Source organism: Pipistrellus kuhlii, unplaced genomic scaffold (assembly GCF_014108245.1).
Source record: "Pipistrellus kuhlii isolate mPipKuh1 unplaced genomic scaffold, mPipKuh1.p scaffold_m20_p_3, whole genome shotgun sequence".
NCBI classification, from domain to species: Eukaryota; Metazoa; Chordata; class Mammalia; order Chiroptera; family Vespertilionidae; genus Pipistrellus; species Pipistrellus kuhlii.
In genome coordinates this window covers 175,560,983-175,584,347 of record NW_023425529.1, presented here as the reverse complement: position 1 = coordinate 175,584,347, position 23,365 = coordinate 175,560,983, and the positions used below count along the sequence as shown (strand labels likewise).

At 37.1% G+C, this 23,365-nt stretch overlaps 1 protein-coding gene across 5 annotated transcripts in view; it reads left to right on the top strand.

The window, feature by feature from the left end:
• The window catches only part of DLC1 (DLC1 Rho GTPase activating protein), a 360,572-nt gene that overhangs the window by 74,553 nt on the left and 262,654 nt on the right, over nucleotides 1-23,365 (top strand). For 4 of the 5 annotated variants that reach the window (XM_045588917.1, XM_036459000.2, XM_036459001.2 and 1 more), the window contains exons 3-4: nucleotides 10,582-10,731; nucleotides 15,838-15,981. In XM_045588917.1, coding sequence (XP_045444873.1) covers nucleotides 10,582-10,731; nucleotides 15,838-15,981 — 294 coding nt within the window. Of the gene's footprint in view, nucleotides 1-10,581; nucleotides 10,732-15,837; nucleotides 15,982-23,365 lie in introns of those variants that run through there. The other variant, XM_045588923.1, reaches the window with a different exon arrangement.

Below are 23,365 nucleotides of genomic sequence, written 5' to 3'. Positions count from 1 at the left end.
GTGTGTGTGTGTATATATATATATATATATATATATACATACACACACACACACACACACACATACACTGAGTGGCCAGATTATTATGATCTCTGAACACATAAAAATCTGGCCACTCAGTGTATATTCTATATAATAAAGGCTAATATGCAAATTGTCCCCTCAACCAGGAGTTCTACCAGCAAGCAGGCCAGCCAACTGCCCATGTCCTCCTCCTGGCCAGGCTGGCAGGACCCTACCATGCACCAGGCCTCTAATATATATATATATATACTGAGTGGCCAGATTATTATATGTTCAGAGATTATAATAATCTGGCCACTCAGATTAATTATTGCACTAGGGGTCTGGTACATGAAATTCATGCCCGGGAGGATGGGGAGTGGGGGGGAGGGGGGGTCCCTCAGCCCAATCTGCACCCTCTCCAATCTGGGAGCCCTCAGGGGATGTCCTACCGATGGCTTAGGCCTGCTCCCTGAGGTTCTCTGCTCTCTGCAGACCTGCCTGTTCAATGCTACCACAGGCCCTAGTGCCTGCTCTCTGTGGGGGCCTTCTTGCCCATCGCTGCCAGGGCCAGGTGAAAGCAGTGCCTTGCTGTCTGCTCGCTCACTGCAGGGAACTTATTTCCCTATCCTGCCTCGGCCAGGGTAAAGCAGGACCCTGCTCTCTGCTCACGCTCTGAAGGGGACATTCCCGCTCCGCCCCAGCCACCTGTGCATGTGCCAGCTGGGAGTGCCTAGGTTCTGGACATGTTCCTGCCCCACCCCTGGCTGCTCTGCGCCTGCACACTTAGGCCCAGAGTGGCAGGGGTCATTCTGGGGACCCCAGCTGCTCTGGGCCTACACCCAAGCCTATAGGCCCAAAGCAGCCTGGGTCCGGAGGACACCTGTCCCTGGGATGCAGGCTACTTGGCACCGGTGTGTGCACAAGAGCCACCCAACCCCCAACCACTCCATGCCTGTCTATGCAAATTAACCCACCATATTTGTTGGTTTCGTTTGCATGCTCACTCCTCATTGGCTGGTGGGTGTCGTGGAGGCATGGTCAATTTGCATATTTCTCTTTTTTTAATGTAGATATATACTTCACATCATAATATTTTAAGGAAACCTGAATCCCATTTTAAAATGCCATTTAATATTATTCACGTAATCTCTCTAACTCATAAGCCTTATTGGTCACATTTTTACTTGTACTTATTTGTGTTTATATGATTGATAAGCCAAACAATTACTACTCATCATAGGAAATTGGGGCAAATTAACTCCACAGGAGACTCACATATTATTGAATTTGACCATTTTAATTAAAAATCATATAAACCTTTAGGTCTCTTTTATGATTACACTAGAGGCCGATGCACAAAATTTATGCATGGGATGGGGAGGGTCCCTTCAGCTCAGCCTGCACCCTCTCCAATCAGATATTCCTCTCACAATCTTGGAACACTGATTCCTGATTGCCCTTAACTTCCCCCCCCCCCCCCCGCCAGCCTGATTACCCCTAACCACCTCTGCCTGTTGTCCTAGTCACCCCCAACTGCCCCCCCACTGCCGGCCAAGTCTCCCCTAACTGCCCCCCGCATCCAGCCTGGTTGCCCCTCCCTGCCCTCCCTGCCATCCTCATTGGCCCTAAATGCCCCCCTCTGCCATCCTGGTTGCCCCACACAACCTGCTGTTCAGTCATTTGGTCATCCCTCACTAACCCCTGCCAGCCTGGTTGCCCCACAAAGCCTGTTTGGTCATCTGTCCGTTTGTTTTGTCATAATGGCTTTTTATACATATGGATAGTTTTTATGAAGAGCAAGAAAGGCATATAGATAAGGAAAATGCTTTCTTCAGTGTGCTATATTCCCTAGGCAGAAATTTGGGTTGAGTTATTACCATATTGGGAAAGAAGAGGCATTATTTGGTTTCCTTATGCACAAGAGGAAGGCAAACAAACAGGTCTTAATGATCTCAGGGAATTAGAGGATGAGTAACCTCAAGATTTTGGAAGCAAAAGGCTGTTTTTCAAATATCCCTTTCCCTAGAAATGTTACACCACAAAGATATTTTAGAGTTGTAAGTCTCATAAGGACACAAACAATGAACCACTATCCTGCCAACACATTTTCTAATCGGCGATTCTGAAAATTCTCTACAATTCAAGAGAAAAAGTTCCCATTATATCTATTCCTGCTTTTTTTCTCTAGAAACTTTGACTTTTAGAGATTGGCAATATTATCTTGATGATCATTAAAAATTGGGTCTTAGTAGGTAACTAATTGTGACTTAATCAAAAAATACTGTTGAGACCTACTATGTGCATTCCTATGCTAGGTACTTCAGTGGTTATAGAGAGGCATGGGGCCCCATCTGTTCCTGTAAACTTTAAATGTGATTAAGGAGACGATACATGCATGAAATGCTTAATAATATAAGAGAGCTACTTCGTACTAGTTATTCTTTTTTAAATTAGTAATCATTGAAAAAATATCAATAAAAGAAATATTTATTTTAAAAGTAAATTATATAATCCTGGAATTTAATAGTCATTTATTTTTATTCATATTAAAAAAAAAAAAAAAAAAAAAAAACAACCCGCCAAAACCAGTATAGGCCTGCAGACTGAAAGGTCCCAGGTTCAATTCCGGTCAAGGGTGTGTACCTTGATTGCGGGCATAGCCCCAGTAGGGGGTGTGCAAAAGGCAGCTGATCAATGTTTCTCTATCATCATTGTTTCTAACTCCCTATCCCTCTCTCTTCCTTTCTGTAAAAAATAAATAAATAAATAAAAAATTTAAAAAATCAATAAAATGTATTAAATAAATAATAAATAAATAAATAAATAAAAAACAAGGATTTGTATCCTTTCAGATCTTTCTTTTGGGCTTCTGTATATGTGAATATAAATATTCACTGAGTGGCCAGATTATTATGATCTCTGAACGCATAATAATCTGGCCACTTAGTGTATATCCTATATAATAAAAGGCTAATATGCAAATTGTCTCCTCAACTAGGAGTTTGACCAGCATGCAGGCCATCCAGCTGCCCATGTCTCTTACCCCTGGCTACGCTGGCCCCCATGTACGAATTCATAATAATCTGGCCACTCAATATGTGTGTTTGTATATATATATATATATATATATATATATATATATAGAGAGAGAGAGAGAGAGAGAGAGAGAGAGAGAGAGAGAGAGAGAGAGAGGCCAGATTATTATGCGTTTAAAGATGATAATAATCTGGCCACTCAGTGTAGATATACAGAAGTTTGCTATATGTGCATGTATAGAGCTTATTTGGTACCTAAAGAGTTTCATGCTATATGCCCTGGCCCATGGCTCAGCTGTTGAGCATCATCCAGTGCACTGAGCGGTCTCCAGGCCAACTCACAGTCAGCACAAAGTCCAGGATTGAGGCTGAGTCTCCTGTAGGAGGCGGCAGCCAATTGATGTTTCTCTTTCATCTCTCTCTCTCCCTCCTTCCCTCCCTCCTTCTCTCCCACCCTCTTTCTCTCCCACTCTCCTTCTCTCCCTCCCTCCTTCTCTCCCTCACTTCCACTCTCTCTGAAAAGCAATGGGGGAAAAAGGTCCTCATGTGCGGACAACAACAACAACAAAAAAAGCCATAGACTTACCTCATGTGATAGTAGTGAACAAATATATAAAAATTGACTGTAAAGTTCTTCATCCACAGAAGATTTAATACAAAACATTAACAACTTAAGTATATCTGCAATTCTAAAATGATCACAAAAGCAGCCTCATGCATTTTTCATGATTTATTTGTTACTAAAAAACAAAGCAAAATGACAAGTCTTAGATTTGCCTAGGATTATGACAATGAATAAGATACTGAGAAAAGAACATTTCCATTCATTGAAGTTGTATAACTAAACCTAAGCGGCAATTACTGTTTATTCATTCAAGGAAACAACCTTGTCAAAGACCTCTCTATTGAAGTGACATTGTACTTAAAACTAAAGGTTTCCTCTGAAAGCCTGAGGCAAGGAAATGTGTTAAACCAGAAAAGTATTATTAGGTCAAATAGAGTTTTCCGAAAAAAGCACAGGACTCCCAGTTACATTTGAATTTCAGATAAACAACAACAACAATAAATGGTTTTGTATAAATATGTCCCAGGCAATATGGCCCCATGCAATATTTGTACGTATGCCAAAATTAAATATTTTTGTTTTTCTAAAAATTTAATCTAATTGGTCATGCTATACTTTTATTGACAATCCTAAATGCAAATGAGAGCGAACATGGAATATTTGAGAAGTCAAAGGAAGTTCAGTTCTTTAGCAGACCATTTTCCAAAACATAATATGGTTTATGGGAGAATGCATTACGTAGTAGAAGGATTTGTTATTTTGATAATTTTGTAATTTGATACACATCAGAAAGATATGATTATCTATACAGTATTTATATATTAAAAGTGCATCCTTAACTGTAAAAAGGTGAGTCTAATTAAAAACAAATATTAAGAGATATAGAGTGGTGGTCCACAGGATAGCTGACACTTGAGGAACATGGGGAGAGGTAAAATTAGATAAGATGACCAAAACCAAGTCAATATGAGACAGTTTTTCTAAATTAAGTCATTTTTATTAAAAAATAATAATAAATTTTACTTAGGTCTTCGTTGCAAAGAAAAGACCTCATTATGTTCCCAAAAACATTTTATGGAATTTTAATGTTACATAGATATTTTTCTTATATTTTCAAACCAGGGAAAAGTCCTGTATCCTTTAATACCTGAACCCAAGCAAAGAACTATTGAGAATAAGAATGGGCTATAAGAAGTCAATGGGGGAAAACAGAGACATATGTAATACTTTCAACAATAAAGTCTTTTTTTTAATATATTTTATTGATTTTTTTTACAGAGAGGAAGAGAGTTAGAAACATCGATGAGAGAGAATCATTCAACAGCTGCCTCTTGCACACCCCCTACTGGGGATGTGCCCGCAACCAAGTTACATGCCCTTGACCGGAATCAAACCTGGGACCTTTCAGTCTGCAGGCTGACGCTCTATTCACTGAACCAAACCGGTTTGGTTTGGTTGAACAATAAAGTCTTTTTAAAAAGAACTACTGAGAATTGCAAACAAACAAACAAAAATTTTAAAAACCACTGCAGGGATTTTTAGATATTGTTGTGTGTCTGTCAATGTATTAAGTAACCCTGAATGTCAATCTCCACCTTTAGCACTTACAGGGAAAACTCTTTTCAGAATGCATAGCACATTATTTAGGTACAAATTACATCCCAGTCCCAAAAGTGGGCCTTTGAAGCCAGTGGAGGGAGATTTCCCTGGACAGAGGCATCGCCGCCCACAGGATTCTCTGCCCGGTTCACACCTGCCTCTTCTGAGCTCTCTTCAGGACCAGCTGCAAAAACGTGCTTTGAAACTCTTCAGGAGACTCTGTGCAATTTACAGAAGCCCCAGCTCAGAAATGCTCCATCTGAAGTCTAGTTTGAGTTTAAAAAACAAGCCACGGAGAAACCTGTTTTCTTCCCAGGCCTTATAAAGGGGAGGAGGTAAGCAGGGAGCGAACATAAACATCCAATATACGGCCACCATTTACATTTCAGTTAAAGGATTCCTTGCAGCAACTTCAAATGAGAATATTACTTGTCACCCTTCACCACCTAATATTAAAATGATAGTGGCACGTGTTATTAATTAAAGATATTATACAAAGGTTTTTTGGTTGTTGAACAGACTATACCTGGTAACTAGGAAGTAGTTGCTGGTTTGTTTTCTCACCTCCCATTCTATGTAAGTTGCAGCTTGAAATGCGCCGGAATAAAAAGTAAGGCTGACTTTGTTTAGCTTGCCTAGAAATTCTGACATAGGATAATTACATTAACTCTAGCTTACTGTCGATTCAAATGAAAAACCTTTACTTCTTGTGAAGAAGAAAAAAAAAGAGTAAATAAACTTCTGGTTCCTTAGGAGGGATATTATTTTAAGAAAGGAAAGTCTAGAATGAGGAATTTATTGTCAAATAAAATGTATAATACTAATATGAGAGTTCATGCTAGTCCAGCTGGCTACAGATCAAATAATTCAGAAGGAAGTCGAGCCAAGTCTTTGGCTAAAAGGTCCCTTTCTTTTACGGGGAGCAGGGAGCATTACCCGCCCAGAATAGCCAGTGAGATGCCTATGGAATCAAAGACAGCGTAGGAGCCAGAACCTTGGATTAAGAATCAGGAAGTCTTAGTTCTATTCCTAGCCTAGCCTGTAATTTATTATGGCTGTCTCTGATGCCACAACTCATTGACAAGCAGAACATTCAGGCAATGCTCTATTTGCTCAGCCAAATATCCACTCTTTGGAAGCATCTGGGTATTTTACTGAATTTATTTTATTTTATTTTATTTGTCTTTCTTCCAAATGCTTAGATTAGGAAAACAGAGCCTGTGCGCTGCTGGGGGAGGCTCTTCCCTTCACTGGTCTTCATATCTGCCCAGTCTGTAAAGGACCTGGTCATTTGTTTCCCTTCACCACCCCCCAGTTGTGCTGCGTTCTGTTTTGTTCAAAAAAGAGCATCTGAAGAAAGAGGATGGCTGGAATTCTCTTCCCCAGATGCAAGGAAAGAAGGGTAGTTTAGGCCCCTGTTTAGAGGCTTCCTGGAGAGAGTGACCCCTAAAAAGCCCTGAATATCTCTCCCCAAAATGCCAGGTGATCCAAGTGGCTTCACTGCCCCTGGACTCAATAGATGTTGGCAATAAATAACGAGCATCTTTCACATTTCTCCGTCAGCGCAATGTGTCTTGGCCATATTAGGTTTTGATAACAACAGATCAAATTGAACTGAAATCTCTTTCCTAATTTGACTAAGTAGCCACTGGTTTATGTCTGAAAGAGATTTTTTTTTTTCCCCACAGTAGCTTCATGTATTATCTGTACCTTGAAAATAGCTGGTTACATTCTCAAGACAACAGAATGTTTCTGTCCTTAGCAGGACGCAGGCACATATAGGGAGGCATAGGTCATAACGTGGGCTCAAGGTCAGTTCACAGTCCACTAAATACTTTTTTTCATTCAAAAAGCAAATTGTGTCTATCCCAATAACAATACCCTGCCCGTGTTCTAAACAGGCCCTGCGTCTTAGGCTGCCTTAAAAGGGGTATAGACCACGGGGCGAGGTTTTTACCTCCTCTGCCTTGGTCAGAGAACACATACAGTACAATGTTAACTCTGGGCACCAACCATCACTTGGGTCATTGACAAACGTTTATCATATTCAGAGAACAGTTGACAAAACTAGTGAACATTGGGAAGCATGTTATATGTGAAATAATGAAAAGAACCGAAGGTGATCCACCTAGAAAAGGTAAAAGTGGGCATAACATAGTTCTTCAAATAGTTGAAAGGCTATTTCAGGGAGCAGATACTGCTTATGCTATCTAGTTCTGTGGGAAGGACCTGGGGAGTAAGGAGAAGGCAGAATTTGACTTTGTTACAGAACTAAAGATTATAACTGTGCAAATATGAAATAGGTGGCTCCCTAGAGAATGATACATAACACATAGTAGATGGCCACTAAACATATCTTGGATAATTGTTAAGTAAAGATGTAAAGACCTGGACTAGATGTCTTAAAGATTTTTGCAGTTGATTTGTAGTCATTGGTGTTCTTCTGAAATGTAGTTTTGGAAAGGAATGAGAACCTGGTTGCAGAAGTTGAAGAAAATATACATGATACCTAAATCTCTCTCTCTCTCTTTCTTCTCTCTCTCTTCATTTCCATTTCCACCTCCATCTCTGTCTCTTCTCTAAATCCTCAGAAAGATTTTTTGGACCACCCTATACAAAGTGAGACACTACCTCCCAAGTTCCTATGTATCTTGTTACCCTTTTTATTTTCTTCATATATTTGTCTTGTTTGTGAATATGTTAATTTTCATTGTCATCTGCTCATGGTTGACTATAATATTCAAGAAAGCGGTGATTTTATACTTGTTATTCACTAGTGAATATTGTATCTCTTTAATAGTGATTGGCCCAGAACAGCTATTACTGCAGGAGAGAAGGAAAGAAAGACAGAAGAGTAGAGAATTTGGCATTTTGGCCTTTATTTAAGGGGGGTTAAGATACTTATATACTGAGAAGTTTGTTAGTAGGCAGCTTCACTTCTTAAGAAGTTACTTTCTCTTCATGGACAAGAATGACAGCATGCAATGAAAGCTGCACTGTAGAAGTTAATGCAGCCAAAATCTGCAAGGATACATCTCTATTTTCAGGCATAAGCTATATACTGGAGTTCAGCCATGGACGTATGAAAGGTTAGAAACTTGAAAACTATTAATACTTGGACTTTAAAAACAAGAACAATAGTATTTATCCAAAGCATCTGATTTGTAGTCAACTCTATTTTGTGACGTTTTATGGATGTGTATGTAACATGTGATACCGGCCTGTGTGCTTGACACTTCAGGCTGAATGTAATGACTGGTGATTAAGGAGAGGCATCATGAAAGAAAGGGGTAAAACAATGGGCTATTTCTCGAAAGTAATACTGTAGACCAGAGCTGTTTGTTTTTATTTCTTTTGGCAAATCATTTCAAATAATTTGATGTTCAGCCTGTGGATTTGAAAGTGTTTTTAAGGCACAATCTCAACATCCAGTTAATTAAATACAAATTGTTTCTGAGACTACTGCTACAGGATATTCTGCTTTATCCAACATTAATTTAGTATCTGGAAAAATATCACAATATATCTCTAAGGCTTTGGGAAGTGTTATTTCACTGACTCCTATTGACTTCGTTATTCTTATCCCTGAAAACATCTTGCATGGGCAGTATATAATTGGACTCTATGTCTGCCAGGTAGAAAAATGTAACTTTTGTGCTTGAAAATGTTACACCTGGGAAGCAAAAGACAATCATGCAAAAACTGTGACTATAGGAGTGCAAAGAATGATATCTTGTCAAACAACTTGGTTTAAAAGGAAAAGAATTATACAAGCAAGCACATTGGAGGAATAATTAAGGAAACTTTGGGTCTTCTATTCAGAGTTTTCCATTTTCTGGATTATCAAGAAGAAATTTAAACTGAATATTCTTAATTCTCAAAATTAATGTCTTTGTGGAAAAAGTACTAGCTCTTTCACTTTGACATGAATCTGTTAACAAAGCACAAGTTTAGCTTACCCAAATAACTTATCTATATATTAACTTAATTAATGATCCTTTAACCAACTTAATCTAGGAAATCAATTTTTTGACATCTTAAAGATAGTTCTGTATAACATTAACAATCTGCTCTAGTTGTTTCAGGTACAGAGACTCCTATAGAATTAGATTAATAGTCCTTTATTCTTCGGTGGTTCTTCCTAATGGTGGCTTAGGAATGTAGAAAGATTAAAAGGAAAAGTGTCAAAAACAAACTAAAAGATCTGATTCAGATAGTCAACTCAGCCATCCCACTAGTAATGCCATCACTAAGCAAAGGCTCCAACCTGTTCCCTTATACACACCCTTTAGGCTTCTGTTGTGATGTATTTCCCTTTGAGGTTGCCACTGGTGGTCCTTTCAAAGCTGATTTCGCCTAGGTAAATATCTCAGACAGATAAGAAGATGGCAACATGAGTCACAAATGATAATTTCCCTCAACAAGGTTCTCTCTGAGTCCATTGCATCCCTCAATAGAATCTTACTATGCTTTTCCTGTTCTCCCACCCCCCCTCTAATACTCTAACCAACCCTGATACCTTATACAATATAAGAAATTTGGAAGATTTCTAATATTAATTGACTTGATTTGAACATCCAAGAATAGTAAACAGTCATGCCCAAATAACTCTATATAGTAAATAAGAAGCTTTGGCTATTTCTATAAGCAAGAGTATTTTCATTAATATATGTCTATATTATAGAGGATTTAGAATGAGTAACCATCATAATTTACAAAAATATATATGATTGTGGGTTTGTTTTGTTTTTTAAAGTTTGTGAGCAGGAAAGTAGATTGCTAAGAAATATTGACAATAAAAGCTTGAAGCAACACTAGGAAAATGGCTCCATGCAAAAACAAAACAAAAAAACTTGTTCTATGCACAAACTGAAAACCTGCCTCATTTGATTTGGTTCCCATTTTTTATATATTCAGAAGTATTCTTCCGATTTGGTTCCCATTTTTTTATATATTCAGAAATATTCTTCCAAAAAATATTCTCCTATGTGTCTCCTCAAATGTCTAACCACAAATAATTTGTTAGTATGTTACAGTTGATTTGTCCTGGACAGGAGTAGTATAACTTTTCCTAAGAATAATTTATTGGAAGGTCGTACATATGTATCAGTGCGCATTGATGTTGTACTTCCTTTTCTTTGTGCCTTGATCCAAAGGGTATGTATTTCATGTGCATTTCAAATGCTTTCTTGGCAGTTGGCTAGTATCTTCCCAATGAAGAGCCTATTGATGGTACAGAACAGAACTTCTCTTTCCCCTTCAGTAGAAGACTGCCTATTATTCAGTGTCCTTTTTGTGACATTGAGGAACAGGGCACTTCTTATGCTTTCCAAGAAACGGCCTTTTAGATTCATAACAACATGTTCTGTCCCTCAGGAAAGGAAAGAAGACCGAGACAGGGCGCGGCTGGACTCCATGGTGCTGCTCATTATGAAACTGGACCAGCTTGACCAGGACATTGAGAATGCTCTCAGCGCCAGCTCCTCTACATCCAGCACACCCACCAACCTGCGGCGGCACGTTCCTGTGAGCCTTCCACTTCCCACCTCTGTTCCCATGAGCATGTTGTCACTTTGCTTCATGCAGTCCCTCTTACAAACGAAGCATCTTTGATGGCAGCATCTACCCACGTGTGATCCTAAACATGTTCCATAAAACTCACTCGAATACTTCTGCTTCATGCAGAGTCATAAAAGAAGTGTGAGGTTCGAAAGGAAATGGTTATTATTAGTTAGACAGAAAGAGGTTCATTCTGAGAGATTATGCTTCCTAAGTGATTAAATTCTCTTCATATGGTTGTTTCTCTAATTATCAGCATTCAGTGATATGCTATAAACACAATTAGCAATGCTATATCTATCTTATTTAATATTTTATTTTCAGTGCCTGCAAATTTACATTGCATGTAAAAGATTAATAAATATTTCCTGCATGGATGAATGGGTGGATAGATGGATGGATGGATGGATGGATGGGTGGAGAGACTCATCCAGAATACTACAAGAAAGAATTTAGATCAATTTGAAAATACTCTAAAACTAACTTGTTGAAATACAATAAGTAGGATAGAGGTGATAATTTTGTTCTGTGTATTAATTGTATATAAGATGTACACTCCTGAGAGAATCTGACACTCAAAATTTGAAAGACACAGATTCTATACTGACTATATACTTTGCATATTTAATATTAGTTCCATATTAAATGGCTTATATCTTAAAAATTAGCAAATGTGATGGTAGATTTATTTATAATTAAGCCATGCATTCCTTTTCCATTAATCTGTTATTTTCATTATGCAATAAAGAACATATTAAATCAAGAAATTATGCATTTACCTTAGAGCAAAGAGACAGACAATTCTATATATAAATTTCAGCACCTTTCAAAATAGAACTGTTCTATATCAAATCTTTTCATTAGTATACAGTAGCTCTACAGTTGATTTTGTAGTTAAGACTAATTCTGAATGTGGGACATAATATTTCAAAGTCAATAAATTAAAATAATAACTTTAGTATTATTTTAGTATACACTGGATATCATTATAAGTTTTTGACATATATTAACATATTATTCCTCACAACATTTTTCAAGTGAGTAAAAAGCATGGAGAAGGTAGTAATAATATGTATCAGAGACGAGATACAAACCCAGCCAGTCTTAATCCAGAGCCATGGCATGTGACCACTGCACCATATTGTGCTCTAGCTGACTATAATGGAAATCTAACAGCTTGAACAAAAAAAATTAAAAGTGAATATGAAATTAAATGCTTTCACCAGAAAGCTAGTAGAAAGGGCATTTTTATTTTTGCCTATAACCTTTCAGGTAATTTTTTCATATCCTTCAGGATTCATCTCAAATATTTTCTTTACAGTAAAGTCTTTCCTAAATCTCCTCAGTCCTCCCATACATCAATTATTCCATCCCTGGTGGAAATACAGTGAAAGTAATCTGAAGACCAATAAGAAGGGATGTTTAAACTTGTTTACATGTGAAGGGCATATAGAAGTATCATACTCATTTTCGTCAGCATTTTTAAAGCCAGACATAACCATGTTTTTCAACAGGAGGTCCTTAGTCCTTAGTACTTATTTGCTATTAATGTAGGCATAGAACACATTTTCTCTTTTTAAATTGTCTGGTATGAATTGTTCATCTTTCTCACTATCTCTTTAATCTCTCTACTTTTCCCTCTATATTAAACTTTCTTCAATCCCCAAGTATCTAGGAGAAAACCCACAGCCCATGTTTCTGTTAAATACAACTCCATATTGTTATCTGAGCCAAACCAGCTAAGGCAGTGGTCGGTAAACTCATTAGTCAACAGAGCCAAATATCAACAGTACAACGATTGAAATTTCTTTTGAGAGCCAAATTTTTTAAATTTAAACTTCTTCTTACTCCACTTCTTCAAAATAGACTCGCCCAGGCCATGGTATTTTGTGGAAGAGCCACCCTTAAGGAGCCAAAGAACCGCTTGTGGCTCGCGAGCCACGGTTTACCGACCACTACACTATGTCATAGAATATCACTACTATTACCTAATAAGGGCTCATTCTGTAAATCAAGATCTACTTCCAAGTGTTCAGCTCAACAGATACATTGAAAAGGCAAAATAATATAGTAGAAACTTTATGAACATTGGGATTTGCAGGCCTGGGTCCAAAGGCCAGCTCTACAGCTAAATATCTGAGAACACAAGAAAATCCTTTAATTTTTTACCTTCACATTTACGTGAAAAATGGAGATATTGTTTCCTACCTAATGGCTTGTTGGGCGGAGCCAATGAAAGGACGTATGTAAGATGTATTGGTCTGGCAGAGAGTACAACTGGGTGTTTGTTAATTCCCTTTCCTTCTCCCATGTGCTCACTCATACCACATGTTGGCTAAAAATGAATAAAATCTATCCTGTAGCCCTCAAAACTTCTTTTTGATCTAATATGTTGTTTTTTTTAGGACATCCCTTGTTTTTTATTTCTGTTCCTTGGTATTTAAAGCTAATTTTAAAATTCTCTGATCGCCAAAATATTTTCCACAGGCACTTTCCATTACTTTTGATAATTGTGCCATGGAATAAAGAGATTATAACAGAATGATTATGACCTTGATTGTCCAACAAGAAGCACTGTCCCAGATCCAGAGAAACTCCCTCTGCCACACCCTCATACTTCTTTGTGAACTTACAGTTTAGCAGGGAGGACAAGACTTGCAATGAAACAGTGAGCTCAGACTGAGATTCCTTATGAGAAAATGCTGGAGTGAGTTCTACTTATAATAAAAAATTTAAAGAATAATATAGGCTGGAATCTTTAGGCAAGTCTTCAAGGTGAAAAATATATATTAAAATAAGGGTAGAGGTAAAGACTTACAGGAGCTCTCTTGATAGAGCCTAACAAGTTGGGGTCAAACAGATGTGAGTTTTAATGCCAGTGCTGACACAGAATGTGAATTTGGTCAAGTTACTTGTCTTAAGCTTTGACTTAATCATCTATCAAGTAGTAATGATAACTTAGCTTCTACATTGAGTTGATGAAATTGAAGTAAAAAATAGTTATAAAGTATTATCTTTAAAAGATAAAACACATAAATGGTAGATTTTTAAAGAATTATTATGTAACTTCACAATTATTGTATTGTTAGAAAGACAAAGTTACTTATCTAATCAATTCATAAACAAGAAGGTAAAATTAATGCAAAAGATTTCTGATGTACATGAAGGTCAAATGTAAATGGCTTATAAATAATCTGCTACTTATAACAAGGCATTTGAAGTTTATCAATTACCTGCTATTTGTGACTATTCATTTAATGTTAACTCAATTTTAAATTTTAATTAGTCATATTTTTCTTATAGTAAAGTGTTGTCTTTTCCAAACAAAACAAAACAACAAAAATAAATTATCACTGATCTAAAATTACTCATGGCATAAGAAATTTGGTTAGGGTTATGTGTTTTACGCACATACTTAAAGAATGTAGATTCCTTTTTGTATTTATTATTGCTGTATATGTCTTTTTTACTTCTTTCATCTCATCTCACATTTTTATTTTTTTGCAGCTTTATTGAGATATAACTAGCTTATACTATTGTGTACACTTAAGGTGAACAATATGATAAATTGATATACATATATTACAAAATTATTAGTACAATAAAATTAGTTAACATAGCCATATCTCATATAATTATAAATGTGTGTGTGTGTTGAGAACATTTAAAATCTACTCTCTTAGCAACTTTCAAGTATATAATACAGTATTATTAACTATATTCACCATTCTGAATATTAGATCCCCAGAACTTATACGTCTTACAAGTGGAAATATGTACCCACTGACCAACATCTCCCTATCCTTCCACCCTCCCCAGTCCCTGGAAATCACCATTCTATGTCCTATGAGTTTGGCTTTTTTTTAGATTTCACATTTAAGTGATACCATACAGTATTTGTGCTTCTGTCTGACTTATTTCATGGCCTGAAGCTCTCAAGTTCCATCGTGTTCTCAGAAGAGGCAGGATTTTCTTTTCTATGGCTAAGTAATATTTTATTGTACATACTTTTATATATCTAACATTCCATTATATTCATGTGTGCATATATCCTATATAATAAAAGCCTAATATGCAAATTGACCCAATGGCAAAACAACCACCAGGGGACAGATGCTCAATGAAGGAACGGCCCCCAGCCCCCAGGCCAGCCAAGGCAGGTGCCAGCGCCCCCCACCCCCCACCCTGCCCCGATTGCCCCACAGATTGGCCCTGATCTTCAGCCAGGCCTAGGGACCTGCCCATGCACAAATTTTGTGCATCAGGTCTCTAGTATACATATATGTGCATATATCATATCTTCTTTATTCATTCATCTATCATTGGAAATTTAGGTATCCATTTCTTAGCTACTGTGAATAAGGCTGCAATGAACATAGGGAAGCAAATATCTATTTAAACAGTGACTTTGTTTTCTCTGGAAATAGAATTGCTGAATCATATTAAAGTTCTAGTTTTAATTTTTTTAGAAACCTCCATAGTGGCTATTCCAGTTGGCATTCCCACCTGCAGTATACAAGGTTCCCTTTTCTCCAAGACCCATTAACAATTGTTATCACTTGCCTTTTTGATAATAGCCACTTTAGTATGTGTGAGGCGATAGCTCATTGTGGTTTTGATTTTGCATTTCCTTGATAATTAATGATGTTGAGCATCTGTTTGTGTACCTGCTAGCCATTTGTATGCCCCCTTCACAATCAGCTGTTAAATTACCAAAGTTGTTTATTACCTCTTTCTCCAATATTTGGTGTGTTTTTTTGTTTTGTTTTGTTTTTGTTTGTTTTGTTTTATTTTTATTTTGTTTTGTTTTGTTTGTTTTGTTTTTGTTTTGTTTTGTTTTTAAATCAGACACTTGAAAGAGTTCAATTGTTGCTACAAAATAATGCAGGATTATAAAAAATAACAATAAGGCATGATTATGGGTGACACTCAGTGTGAGTTGTGTGTCAATGTGTGTTCTCTTTCGTTTGTGAGTATGTGTTAGAAGGAAGAGGTGGGAAGGTGCTGGTAGCAGGAAAAAAGTCATGAAGAGAGCATGTGCATGTCCTTCATATGAATGCATTTTCTTAATAGGACCTGGAGTCGGGATCTGAGAGTGGAGCAGATACCATTTCAGTAAATCAGACACCAACACATTTGTCTTCTAACACCGAGTCCACTGACCTGCCATCTGCCACCCCAGTGACGAATTCTGGAACCAAGCCCAAGTCTACCACGGTGAGTTATAAATGATAGTAGTCACTTTCAACATGAAGTGTTGATGATCATTAGGTAAGAGTTCATATTCCATCTACTCAATGTAGAAGAGATACTCTTGGAATCTTAGTTGCAGTGACTTGATAGCACAACCCAGCATATGCTGATTGTTTTATAAATGATAACACAAGTGCTTTCTGGTTCCAGATTATGCAAAATATGGTATTAAATTTTCTTGCTGGATACTCAGAACTTTAAAGAACCAAGAATGCAAAATATGAAGGTGGCTATCTTTGCATTATTTTCTTGACCATACTGCTTCTCAGTTAAAAATTGCCTTTCTAGCCAAAACTGGTTTGGCTTAGTGGATAGAGCGTGAGCTTGCGGACTGAAAGGTCAAAGGTTTGATTCCAGTCAGGGGCATGTGCCTTGGTTTCGGGCACATCCCCAGTAGGGGGTGTGCAAGAGGCAGCTGATCGATGATTCTCTCTCATCGATGTTTCTAACATCTCTATTCCTCTCTCTTTTTCTCTGTAAAAAAAATCAATAAAATATATTTTTTAAAAGAAAAATGCTTTTCTAAGCTTAGATAGATAGATGTAAAATCACACACATCGTAAATTTTATGTGGTTATTAAAGGACATAGCTCATGTAACATGCTTAGTGAAATGCTTGGCACAGAATAAACACTAGAAGTGTAAGCTACTGTCGTTATTATGATGATGCTTCACTGACTTTACAGTGATACCAAAACAAATGAAAAGGAGAATGACCACGAGTAATATTATAGCACCCTGAATTGTGAATAAAAGACATTTTCCTTTAAGTAAAAAGTTGAACTGCAACAGGAAAGCAGTATTTGATTCTGAAAGGTAACATTTAAGGAGGAAGTAATTACTACTTCAAATATCTAACGTCCCTGCAGCTCCAAAATAACCTTTCCTAGTTTAGTGAAAATCATAGTGTTGTATTATTTTTTTAAATGCCCATGTTAGCTTAACACAGAGAAATAAGTTTGCGTTTCTTGTTTGCCTGTCTTTAAAATAAAAGACAAGTCTGAAATAAGACTCAAAAGAGAATACTGTACTCTGAATTTAAAACATAGTGGATATGATCATTTGCAAGTATATCTAGAACATTTTTAATATTCATTGAACACTTACTACATGCCATACATTATGAAAGATGATAAAGAGTGGGAATAAAACATACTCTCTGTCTTTAAGCAGCTCTCAGTCTAGCAAAGGGAAGTAGGCATGTAAACAGTGAAATGCAATGACTGCCTATCTATATATATAAATGGCTAATATGCTAAGTATCCCTCTTACTGTCTGACCAGTCGCTATGATGCACACTGACCACCAGGGGGAAGATGCTTAATGCAGGAGCTGCTGAACTGCAGTGTCTAGGCAAAGCAGTTCTCTGGTGATGCACCCCAAAACCAGAGAGGAGGGAGCCCAATTCCTCTTGGGTCTCTGCAATTCCACCTTCAGCTATGGGTTATGTTGTTGCTGGGGCACTGTTGGCCTCGAATCTGGTTTACTGCACACTTGCATTTGCGTTCTACACCTTACATGACAGCAACTTTGCCCTCTCACACTCAGCCAATTTCAGCCCACGCCCTTCAGGCTAGGCCAAAGGACCCCACCTGCTGGAGGGATCCGGCTCACTCCACAGACCCTGGGGAAAGACTGCAGGAAGTTGGCTCCAGGGTGTATCCAGCCCATCTTGCCCAGTCCCACCCCACCGGCCACCTTCTAATTAATTTCCTTTCTATGTGCAGGAGTCCGTGCACCAGAATTGTTACCTGGGCACACAATCACAGCTACACAGTGATACCACAACTCACTAGACAGTGAGCAGTGAGAGTCATTACGTATTTGACTTTGCTCCAAACAGACTCTTTTACTCCAAGACAACCAAACACTGCTCACCACGTGTAGATCAATACCGCAGGTAGAGCTAGACAACTAGACATGCAACTCCACCCAACTCTTGAGCTTAGATTTTGTAAAATCCTCTAGCCAGCCAAGAAAAGTACCCAGAAAAAAAGCACTTGACTGTCAAATGCAACAGACTTTTAGGAAGTGTCTTAAAGAAAATGGCTGATAAAGAAAGGCTTTTGTTTTGGGAGGAGGAGGGTTGTTTTCATTCGTGTGTGTGCATTTTATTTTTTGTTGTTATTGGTGCTGTTATTCTTTTGAGCACTCCCTTTTTAGTAATGTTTGAAAATAACTTGGGGGCCGTGGATCAATTTTATATTTTCAGTTGTTCCTGAGTTTCAATATTAGAATGGAAAATCTTACCTATTTTATGAGAGATTAAACAAATACTTTTCCCCTTGATTTTGAGCTCGGGGAATAAATAATGTTTAACTGTAATCTGAATACTTTGGGAAAACTCTACAATGCTGTTCTTTTGGTCATGAACTAAAATGTTAATTTTAATATTAAGAAGGATCATTAAATTCTAAGGACATCTACTTCTAACATCCACCTAAAATGAACTAACCTTCTGCTCCAAAATGTCACATTTGTACAGAATGCTTACTTTCATTTCAGAGTTATTTAATGTTATATTTGATTTGCTGCTGTGCGGTCTATTTATAACAGTGACTAACTACCAGAAATATTTGGCTTTCCTTTTTGTGTGTAGGCTCTCTGGGTTTCTAAGTGCCTATTTTTCAATAAGGTTTCTTCTTTTATATTATTAGAACAGGACCAATGACTAATCTTCAGATTTTCCATAAATGCCATATATACGTATGTGTATATATGCATACATACATACACAAGGGTGAGTAAAAGTGGTTTAATAATAATACAATCCTATATAATAAAAGCCTAATATGCAAATCAGCCAAACAGTGGAACAACCAGTCGCTATGACATGCACTGACCACCAGGGGCAGATGCTCAACACAGGAGCTACCCCCTAGTGGTCAGTACGCTCCCACAGGGGGAGCGCCACTCAGGCAGAAGCTGGGTTCATGGCTGGGGCAGGAGCCTTTCCCACCTCCAAAGCAGCGCTAAGGAGCAGTGAACCTGGCTTCTGGCTGAGCAGTGCTCCCCCTGTGGGATCACACTGACAACAAGAGGGCAGCTCATATGGCTGGTGAGCCCAATGGCAGTGGTGGGTGACTCTCCTGCCTCCGTTGCAGGTGAGCTGTAAGGAGCGAGGTGCCCCAGACTGCAAGAGCCCCGGACTGCGAAAGGGATGTCTGCTGCTAGATTAGGCCTGATCCGGATCAGGCCTAAGCTGGCAGGTGGACATCCTCCGAGGAGTCCCATACTGAAAAAGGGTGCAGGCTGGGCTGAGCCCCCACCACCACCACCACCACCACCAGTGCACAAATCTTGTGCACCGGCTCTCTAGTAATTAATAAATAAATGATAATACAAGAATAAACTCTGTGTTTTGAGTTTTCACAACTTGAAACTTGCTTTTGGCCACCCTTATGTACATTATGTATATAATGCTGAATATTGAGTGTTAAAGTGTATCTCTGAGATATATTTCACACAAAAATTACAAAGTTAAAAGGTAGGATATGCGATACCAAAAAAAAAATGCATTTGAATAAAAAGATTTAGTGCTTTATGTCAAAAAAGTTCATCAATTTTTCTAAGTTCTTTGCCGTTCCCTTGAGGCAGTCTCAGAATGCCCTTCATACGAGATGCTTCTGCAAACAACTCAGAAGTAGTCATATCACTTTACGTACAGAGCTTTGATTCACTGACATCTCTCTGGCCCTGGTATTCAGTTGCTTGTGTTGTTCCTGTGTGAATTAATATAGGGTGAATTAATATAAGGTGGTTACATGAAAGATTTTAAAGCTGGGCACTAAAACCCCAGGGGTTCTATTGTTCTTGTTCTTGTTGTGTTAGTTTAGATGTTCACAAAATCACTATTAGTCATGTATTTTTTTTAAAAAAAATAAACCAAATCCTAGATAAGGAAAACAACATATGTTAATTTGTAAAATAAGTAATTGGAAGAACAAGGAGAGTCTAGCATTTTGCTGTGTAGAATGACTGAGAGCATCATTAAGAGCATTACATGTTTTTAATTTAGTCTAAATTCCCCTCTCCCCAGAAATTCCTTTAGTTTCTTGTGATAAAATTCTGATAACAGTGATGAGACCCCCCAGCCATCTGGGCATGTTGGAACCACAGCTAGACAGAGTACTTTGAGTGTATCCTAAGCTACCTAAAGCAATGTTGTAATCTATTGGCATTCATATCAGAATTTATTGAATATTGGAATTATAAAATAATTGAAGGCATCAAAAATAGCAGAAGGTATTAACCTTCATTATTATAATTGCCACCAGATTAAAAATAAATAGACAGATAGATATACTTTATTCCAGCTCAAGCTGGCAATGGTAGCTTGAATTCCACTCCTAATCTTTTCGTCATTACCACCCCAATAGCGATGGGGGGATAAAGAGGGAAACATCAGATTCTGCAGAAGCAGGAGTGAGGGCAGGCAAGATGGCACACAGTCAGAGACTGCCAGCTCCTTTAAGAGTGTTTCCAAGTAAATCCTGCCCAGGGGCTGCTAGAGGGTCACCAAAACAAAGCCTCAAGAGTACGCCCCGACTGCAAGATCATGGCCACTTCTGAAAACGTTAAAAAGAAAAGGCTCCAATGCCACAGACGACCTGACACTGCTTCAGCCAGGCGTTGGTTTACATGCCAACAGTCTGGCTTCAGAACCAATATAAACTGGTTTGAGATATTATTATGTCAGAAACAAATAGCCCTAATGTTTGCATTCTCCAGGTACATAAGAACAATTTTGTTGAAGGATATGAAAGTATGGGAATTGTTTTCTCTTTAATCTTCATGCTGTCCTAGGACACCAGCACTTGAAAAATATCAATATTTATGACTATTCTGAGTAATGACCAATTTATATGCTGGGTTTTTTAATCAATAGTTTGTATCCTTTGGATTATTGTTACCATTGTCACTTTTTGGTGATTCTCTATTCTTTCCATTTTAACAATTTGTAATTCAGATGACTTCTGGATTAGCACTGAGCATGGCATAGGTTATATTATTTTAACATAATTTTCTAAATCATTCATCCACCATGGCTTTTTTATATGTGTTTATATGCATATATGTGTGTGAGTAGATTAAATATACATATAAATATACATGTATTAGATTATATAAATAAATAGATAATATAGATATAGATGTAAATAGATATTGATACAGAGATGGTAGCAGAGACAGAGAGAGAGATAATATAGAAATAGGTTTTTGGAAAATAACATCAAAAAATGGATATATTCTGATGTCATTTTCCAAAATCCTGTGTGGAATAATTCTTAATTATATAAATTTTCAATAAAACCAAATTAGTAGTAATTATGAAGTTCTTTTTTAAAATTTTTCAATTTCAGTTGGTATTTAATATTATATTACTTTCAGGTGTACAATGTCTTGGTTAGACATTATATAACTTACAAAGTGGTTCCCCCAATAAGTCCAGTACCCGCCTGGCACCACAGATAGTTATTACAATGTTATTGATTATATTTCCTAAGCTATATTTTACATCCCCATGAGCATTCGGTAACTACCAATTTGTACTTCTTCATCCCTTCACTTTTTTCACCCCACACCCCCAATTCCCCTTCCATCTGGCAAACATCAGTTTATTCTTTATATCTATGAATTTGTTTCTGTCTCTGTTTATTCTGGTTTTTAGATTTCACACATAAGTGAAGTCATACAGTGTTTATCTTTTTCTCTCTAACTTATTTCACTTAGCACAAAATCCTCTAGGTCCATCCATGTTGTCACAAATTGAAAGATTTTATTTTTATATGTCCAAGAAATAGTTCATTGCATATATGTACCACCATATTTTCTTTATCAAGTTGTCTATCAATGGACACTTACTTTGTTGATTTATTTCTTATATATTCATATAATTATTGTTCAATATACATTTAATAATGTATTTATTAATTTATATAGTATTTCATAATGTCACATGTGGTAATTGAAGAAAATAACATAGTAAAGGAAATACAGAGATGCAGAATTTTTTTTAAAACTGTTGAATAGTTGCCCTAGCCAGTTTGGCTCAGCAGATAGAGTGTCAGCCTGCAGACTGAAGGGTCCCAGGTTCAATTCTGGTCAAGGGCACATACCTGTGTTGTGGGCTCAATCCCCAGTAGTGGGTATATAGGAGGCAGCCGATCAATGAGTCTCATCATTAATGGTTCTCTCTTTCCCTCTCCCTTTCTCTCTGAAATCAATAAAAATATATTAGAATATTTAATAGTTTATTATGGCACATCAAAAATTAAATAAAATACAAATTTCCATACATGTAAACAAAAATGTAATTATCTTAGAAAATGCCTTTGATTATAATGCTTCTGAATGTGGCAATTCAACTTTGATATAGATAAGCAATAATATTAAAGTATGTAGATTTTTAAATAAATATTTGTCTTTTTTTTTTTCACTAAGGCCCTCATGGTTTATGAGTAAGAAAAATGGGAAAATTTTATTGATTTGTTTTAAAGAAAAACTGATCCACCAGAGAGCTAGAGAAAAATGTTTCTTTAAAAAAATCATTCTGTGATTCTTATGAGATAGTTCTTAGAAGTCTATGATTCTAAAGCATAGAAGATTTCACTCACATATTCTAGATTTGCAATAAAGGAATATGTAATTCATTAACCTTGGGCTTTGAAAAATAGAAAAATTTTTCATAGTCATTTGCTTTTATATTCAAAAGAAATTCAAAATTCTGTTGTTTTTTGTGTTAGAAGATCCTGCATCTGTTTCCAATCCAGTTACACATTAATTCATGACAGTAGTGTTAGGGAACAGGTTTTCCAATCTCCACAATGGCCTCTTCACATGCAATCTAAGAGTTTCCCTTTGCCAAGAAAAGTGTAATTTGTACCCAGATATACTGATCTGTAATAATACTAAAATATGAGCACATGGTATTTAAGTAATTGTTTGGAGTTGGCAAAATTGTCTTTCTACCTTGTTTGTGTTTAGTTTAAAATAAACTTGTTAATTAGATGTCTGCAGCAGAATTCCTGAAACCAAAAGAAAGATGAGGAAAATAGAACACATGTGAATGATGAGAGAGTTAACATTGATGAGATTCTATTAGGACAAGAAATGATTTTTTAAATTATTTCTGCAACCTAGGATTTGATCATATATTCAGTACTTTTGTATGTTATCATCATTACAATGAGAAAATTTCCATTTTTCTATGTGCTGATGTTACTTCTCAAATTTAGCTCATACTTCATCCAAGAGAAATAACAACTTCCAGTTATTACTGGGAAATGTAAGATGGCAAGCCAACAGCATGCCACATCACAGCAACCAAGAATATAATTCATAACAC